This window comes from Ischnura elegans, chromosome X (genome assembly GCF_921293095.1).
Source record: "Ischnura elegans chromosome X, ioIscEleg1.1, whole genome shotgun sequence".
Classification (NCBI taxonomy): Eukaryota; Metazoa; Arthropoda; class Insecta; order Odonata; family Coenagrionidae; genus Ischnura; species Ischnura elegans.
Genome location: NC_060259.1, coordinates 82642542 through 82650405, shown reverse-complemented (window position 1 = coordinate 82650405; position 7864 = coordinate 82642542). Strand labels below are relative to the sequence as shown.

The 7864-nt window shown below is 33.4% G+C and overlaps 1 protein-coding gene across 1 annotated transcript; it reads right to left on the bottom strand.

Moving 5' to 3' along the window:
* Positions 1-698: 698 nt before the first annotated feature.
* Positions 699-7497, bottom strand: LOC124171194. Its single transcript, XM_046550333.1, has 12 exons — positions 7408-7497; positions 7280-7330; positions 7019-7096; positions 6690-6761; positions 6540-6611; positions 6041-6112; positions 5551-5622; positions 3560-3631; positions 2570-2635; positions 1467-1544; positions 1189-1260; positions 699-1099 (listed from the first exon to the last, which is right to left on the bottom strand). The coding sequence occupies exons 1-12, from the start codon at positions 7426-7428 to the stop codon at positions 1055-1057; spliced, it is 771 nt and encodes a 256-aa protein (XP_046406289.1). The 5' UTR covers positions 7429-7497; the 3' UTR covers positions 699-1054.
* Positions 7498-7864: the final 367 nt, after the last annotated feature.

Sequence of the window (7864 nt, the reverse complement as noted above, 5' to 3'; positions counted from 1 at the left end):
GTTACTAGAGAGGGAACCAGTATATTTGGCTCCATAACAAATAGCCAAATTGAGAACTTAGAATATTTTTGTCATTATGACATGAACTTTCCTGCGTAATATATTTGTTTATTTTATTGTAACATTATTTTTAGGCTATATTTTTTGTGATTGCTAATTTCAGTCCAAACCAAAGTTCAGTGAGTCACCATGTATATTTGTACTGTGAAACTCCTCCTTAGAAAATTATGTTTCAATATTTTGAAAATGGGTATCTTTCCCCTTTCATTAACAATTTCCTTCTTTGATGCTGAATATGTATAATGAGAATGAATGGACGGAGGAATAGATTTAATCTGAGTACGACAGGGGTCATCTCTCTTATATTTCTCATTAAGTTCCTTCAAATTTCTAGGTTTGACTAGGAGTACCTCATGAGCCATGACATACTGATTTCTCAGCTTGGCCTGGAAATACAATGCTCATCATACAAAATTCTGAATGCGACCTAAAATATCAAATGAAATACTCGCCATTTCCTCAGTATCATCGGTGAAACACCTCACAAAGATACTATAATAGTCTCAGCAGGTGGTACAGAATTTTTACAAGATTTTTTAGAGAATGGTATTCCATTTCTTAGCCTTTGTGATGGACAATATCTCTGAAACCTCTTTGAAATAACTATAATAAAAAATACATTTTCAATGGCTCAAAACTTCAGTTAGAAAAAAATTTTTATTGGCATTTTTCTTCAGTGTATTGTTAACTTACAGGATGCTTATAAGAAAAATATGATGGCATGTAAACATTGATACACATGTGAAATTTCACATGAGGAGAAGTACATATGAAACAAGTGAATACAAAAATATGCACAATTAAACAGGATTAAAATTAATGAGGAGATTCACCACCATCCATGCCAGAATATGTGGGTGCTATCTACTCTCATACATAGGGTCAAAGGATCAATTTTACAAAGCAGGTGTACTTCTTTTATTTGAATGCCCAGTACACTTAGTTGCCTCATATAAATCTGGCGAAAGCCTTAAAACTTTCATTCATGCATTTATTATACCAAACAGGTCCACACAACATCATGGTCCATCATCTTCAGCTGAAAAATATCAAAGCAGTAAGTATGCCAGTTAATAATTTTACATTATACACAAATCACAACGGTCAACAATGAAACAAATCTTTTACCATTCGTGGAGTGTCATCATCACCAACAATGCGACCTTTGTACACAAATGTCAAGGAGGATAAATCCAATTTCTGAAATGGAGAATATTTTCAGAAGGTACCTTTTGGCATTCACAAAATAGTCAAATATATAAGCATTTACCTAATTCATGCACAAAGCTATGGCTGGTGTCCTCAAGAAGACAAGCCGTTAGATACTAGTAATAGCGAATTTAAAAGGAGATTACTACTGAGATATACTCAACCATTGCTGGATAAAATTGCTTTAGTTCACTTACCTTGATGTCCCTATAGTTTCTTTTTAAGGCATTCAAAGGTTCATTGACCTGGGCTTTGCAAAGCCGGTCTCTCAAGCCCTAGGAAGAGTTTGAAAAACATTGTAATAACCCTTATCTTAAAATAAGTATTTCCTACTCAAAGGAAAATGGGTAGTAATTTTGTAGTTAGTATCCACTAATTTCAATGGCCTAATCAAGGTCATACACAAATCCAGTAATGTCTAAGACACTATTATTTTTAAATCATCCAGTTTATTGGCAAGGTAAAAATTAATAAAATATTTAGTTTCTTATTTTACATTCCATTATAATACATGCAAGGAAAGAATATTTAGATGACTAGGGATAGTAAAATATTTAGATGACTAGAGATGCTAAAACATTGATTCCAATGTAAATTATAACGATGCAGAATAGCACATTAGATGGAATAAATGTTCCTTGCTTTAATAAAAAGCAAAACCCTGCAACTTATTGATATTTTGCCGTTATAAATTATTTGAAGAGATAGCTTAAGGTAATATTCTATATACAATTCAATCATATTATCACTTGTGCACTTACATTGAAATTATTTTGAATAATGAAAATATTTGGTAATTATGACATGCTGCCCATAAGTACTATTCTTAAGTTGGTAATATTCTTAATATTCCTTCATTTTATTGATTTGTTGATGTTCATAATGTATTTTCCAATTTACATTGAATGCTCTGTATCATTAGATTGTAGCTGGATCCAACTAGAAACTAAAATCAACTCCTAAACTACTTTTCGTAAAGAATTTTTACAGCTTTTTTATAAAATTATGTAAGAGAATAAAAATGTCACTATGCAAACGGTGGTATTTAGATGAGCAGAATAAATAACTGTATAAAATCATCCCTTGGACAATTGATCCTTCGACAATTGACTTGAGATGATGATGATGTCTATAAATTGCCTCCCTAGCCTTCCGATAAATTTAGAATGCAAGTCTTTGGTGGATTCATCCCGTTATCTTTAATCTGCACTTGGCATAAGCAGTGCCATTATGAGCTATGCCAAGACGCGCCTAAAAATAAAAATAAATAAACAGTTTTACCTCACATGAGAAGACTCACCTCAACCACAACAGTCACGTGGATCCATACGTTTTCATATTCGACCTCTATGTCAGAATCCGGTTCCTTAAAAAATATGAAAACATAATTGCTTAGCATAGTGTCAAAATAATTTCACTCCCATATTAATTAAAAAATCTGTGTAATCAGAGTATGATATCTAAACTGAATTAAAAATTAATGCCTAATTTTCTGGCACATTGACAATAAACAATAAAAATTAACCCTGAAACATAAGAATTCCTATACCCTACCCCTGGAATACACAATAAATCTCCCACTTGGCAATCAAATCTGTAATTGCTGACTGCTTTAAAAGTGCAATAACATCAAAATTACAAGTACAGAGAGGATCGAGAGACAGCATAGAGAGAAGTACATGGTTCATTCAATGTAGCTCATAAAAATCTCACATGGTAAACCAAAAGTTCCAAGCCACTACTCTTTCCTTCAAATTTAAGGTATATTAACAGTCACAACATGCATGAAATAATCACTGTATTTGCAAGAGTGGATGCTTTTATCTACTTATTGATAAATTTCACCATTTTTATTATTCCATTTTCCCATCTTTTCTTTTGCTATTGAACCTCAGCTGTATAATACTCAAGATCTGAAGCACAAATGTTTGCAGCCTTGAACAATACTGATTTTTTTAACAAAACTTTCTAACATAAATTAAAGAAATATTTGAGGCTTCTTTGGCATCTATGCAGAAACTGAATCTTAGGTCAAATAAACTAATTCTACACTTTGTCATTAAATGTAATGTATCAATAAAATTGGGTGCTTAAAATAATCCTTGATTGAAGACTTGGCAAGGAACAAAAAATGACTAAAGGGTTCATTTGTATCACAACGGCAGTAATTGATGAAAGTACCAACTTTGGATAGATTACCACACAATCAAAATAAAATGAAAATATTGAAATAAGTAACAAGAATAGTCCCTTTCCGGACAGTTAAACCTTACATAAAAAGTGAACTCACCTCCACTGCCTTGTTTACCACATTACTCTGGAATTCTTTTATTATTTGAATGTCTGGCTCAGGCTCCAGTTCCTAAACAATTAACATTACTGATTAGCATAACATGAAACTTATTTCACTTTCATATTTATTTAACAATTCTGTGAAGTTAGAGTATGATATCCAAACTGAATTAAAAATGCTTGTCTTAAATGAGGCAAGTAAATATTGGCCTTAAATGAGGCTTGATACCAGTGGCCTAGCAAGGGAGAGGTCCAGGGGGTCTGGATCCCCTCCCCACAAAATATAAAAACACGTTTTTTTTCTCCTTCACCAAAGAAAAGAAAATATTTAAAAAGCATACACTTACAAAATATTTCTTTGACAAATGAAGTTTTTACGATTATGAAAAATGCTAAAATTTAATAAAAACCCTGTTTAGAAATTAGTACCCAGTTTTTCAAAAATTTTCCATCCTGGTTTTGGACCCCCCTCCTCCCCCCGAATGAAATACCTGGCTACCCCTGTGATTGATATAGTTCATTTTGGGCCTACTTCACAAGACAAGCAACATTTCTGTCACAAGATTACTTGCACATTAAAACTAAGATTGATTTTCACATAATTAGATTAGTATGGTCAGACTTAATGGGTCGTATAACAGGGACAGTGATATATATCTGCAGGAGGTGCATTTAATAGTGATGTCCCACAGACTTACGCTAAGCAAACTCACTTTCATTAAGCAACCAAGAGCAGGGGTGCCGACTTATAAAAAATATTGGGGGGGCCCATATCGGGGGTCTTGCACCAGGAAGAGGTTAAATTGAAAGTGTGTTGCAGCACCAAAACACTACCATGATTCACACCTCTTGATTCAGTTAACCTGCTTAACCTCATAATTATTTCTTCCAACACTCATTGTTGAATTTATTTTAAAAGGTAACTATCGTCAAGTATGGGAAATAAAAATCACCAATATATTTTTGTGATTTCACAAAGCATAATATAACTTAATTATTTTCTTGAATTATTGTGGGGGCTCCGCCCCCCAAAATGAATCTTTGAGGGGGCTCGGGCCCCCTCAGGCCCCATGGAGTCGGCGCCACTGACCAAGAGGGTCTAACCACCGAAAGTAGTACAATTGTGGTCCAATTATTAAACTTTAATGACATAAAAATTATCAATCAAACTATCTTTATGTGGGGGATGAAGCTTTCTATATCATAAAATCCTTGAACTCACCAAAGGATTCAATGTTGTTCATGCTTTCCTTCACACTTATGAATGGGACGAGTAGGAAATGATATGAATTTTGTGTTATAAAATGATTTGATTGTGATGAAAATTATACATATAGAATCAAATTAAGCTAATGGAAGAGTTGAAGACCAATATAAAGGGGAATAGAATCAAAATAATATAATATGCTACTGGAGTGATGGACTTAACCCTTCAAAGCTGTCATACGTACCCAATACTTAAAATTAAAATTTTGATGCCAACATTTTACCTACTCAGTATGTTTCCTGAACTTCTGTATCTAAATATTTTTCCTGCTCTCACTCAAAAATAATGATTTTTCTTTCCAATGAAATATTCATAGTGGTTTTATGTCTTCAGGTTTTTTTGCATATAAATCTTAAAGACCTAACTATATTACTTCTTAAAGCCAAGTGTTACATTCAAAGGCCATCTCTACTGTTAAGGATCCGCCAAGAGCTAGTGATGAGGGGTTTGTGCGGTTCGTCACCAACAAAAAGATCATACTGTCCTCAGCAGAGCATATAATTCCAAAGTAAAAACCAAAGAAGAATAGATGTAAAAGGGAAGAGGCAAAAACAAATAAAGAAGACTGTTAATAATTGATATCTTGTAATTTCACTTCCATTACAATACTCTATGATTAATAATCTTCCTTTGCAACAGCAGTCATTTATCATTCTACCATGTTTTCATTAACTATTCTAATTAAATCTACTAATATATTGACCAAACAGTGAAATTATTACCATTTGCGGTGCACAAATTGCGGCTCCCCTAAAATCTTGCACATCAATAAAACCATTATCTTGTAGGCCCAACTGAAAAAAAAATCAGAACATTAAGACATTGGACTTCCCCTCACCTCACCTCACTATAGACCTCACTATATTACATCTTAAGCCAAGTGCTACATTCAAAGGCAATCTCTATACTTAAGGATCCAAAAAAAGAGCTAGTTATGAGGGGTTTGTGCGGGTCATCACCACCAAAAGGATCATACTGTCCTTAGCAGAGCATATAATTCCAAAAGTAAAATCAAAGAAGAATCGATGTAATAGAGAAGAGGCAAAAACAAATAAAGAAGACTGTTAATAATTGATATCTTGCAATTTCACTTCCATTACAAGATATTAATAATCTTCCTTCCCAACAGTAGTCATTTATCATTCTACTGTGTTTTCATTAACTATTCTAATTGAATCTACTAATATATTGACCAAACAGTTAAATTTTTACCTTTATGGGATCAAAAAATGCTGCTCCCCTCAAATCTTGCACATCAATAAAACCATTATCTTTTAGGCCCAGCTGAAAGAAAAATCAGAACTTTAAGACATTGGACTTCCCCTCACCTCACCTCACCACATTATTGACATCACTATTACATCTTAAAGCAAAGTGATACATTCAAAGGCAATCTCTATACTTAAGGATCCACCAAGAGCTAGTTGTGAGGGGTTGGTGCGGGTCATCACCACCAAAAGCATGATACTGTCCTTATCAGAGCATATAATTCCAAAGGTAAAACCAAAGAAGAATAGATGTAAAAGAGAAGAGGCAAAAACAAACGAAGAAAACTGTTAATAATTGATATCTTGTAATTTCACTTCCATTACAATATATCTATGATTAATAAACGTCCTTCGCAACAGTAATCATTTATCATTCTACCATGTTTGCATTAACTATTCTAATTAAATCTACTAATATATTGACGAAACAGTCATATTATTACCATTTGCGGTGCACAAATTGCTGATCCCCTCAAATCTTGCACATCAATGATACCATTATCTTTTAGGCCCAGCTGAAAAAAAAAATCAGACCTTTAAGACATTGGACCAAACCACCTCATACTTCAATATTAAAAATAAAATGCAAATACCTCCAAAGCAGTTTCATCGTCTATTATGGGCCGATCCCCACACCTGAAACTCAAATTTTCCCTTGGAATTCCCTGAAAAAGAACATAGTTTCTTAGTATACACAATTGAAACCTTAAGAGCCTAAATATCATTGCAATGAAAGAAAAAATCTTGGGGTCAATTCTCTTAAATTCGATTCATTAGATGGTGAAAATCTAGTTTTTTTTAGCGGGAAACCCTACATTTTATCAAAATTGTCATCAAACAATTATTTGATGAAAAGAAAAAATGGTAGATAGAAAAACTGATTTCCCACGCTATCAGAAGAATAATTTTCTGGTGTACTTACGCTCATTTCGCTGTAGTGTTCCTTTAGTTTGTATAGTGGTTGTGTCAATTGAATTCGGAATAGAATTTGTTTCATTCCCTAAAAATTAGGAAGATATATATTACATTAATCTTTGCACCATGAAATGAAAGTTTCTTACACAGGAGCATGCATTAACGCAAGAGATATATATATGAATATATTCAACAGGTAAAAATATCAGTAAATGTCAGTAGTAACTCCCAGCAAGGCCGTGAGAGTGAATTTTCAAATTAAACTTACTTGTCCCACTGCAAATACCATAATCGACTCGACAGGGCCTTCACCCGGTTCCTGAAAGGTAATATAGAATTAATAAAAATTAATAAAGAATGAAAGTTAATTTTTTCAAAGAAATTATGTTCCATTACCGGTGTAATTTCTCTTTCCATCGTTTTAAATAACAATGGCTCAGTTAAATTGGAATTTATAACTATACTCGATCTAGTTTCATACTGAACTTTATCGCTAGAGATGACGATGCAAAATGACTCTCTCGAACTGTTCTGTTCTGACAGAGTCGTTCTTGAATTATTCAATCTCAAGAACGAAATGATTCGAATCATCTGGAAGTCGTTAAGTTCGAATATTCTGGAAGTTTGACAGTTGAGGTGGTAACATTGAGATTCAGCGTGTCTCGGTTAAGCCATGCAAGATTCATAGGGACCAATAGTGAACTATGCATACCTACGATAAGGAAAACATTTTGACTCACGTTAAAACCGCGAGGAATGGATGGAATATTACGGGAGACATATAATTTCTACTTCACTGTGCATATAAATTTACCCGTGAAATATAGGAGATGAAGGGCGACAAATGAAATAA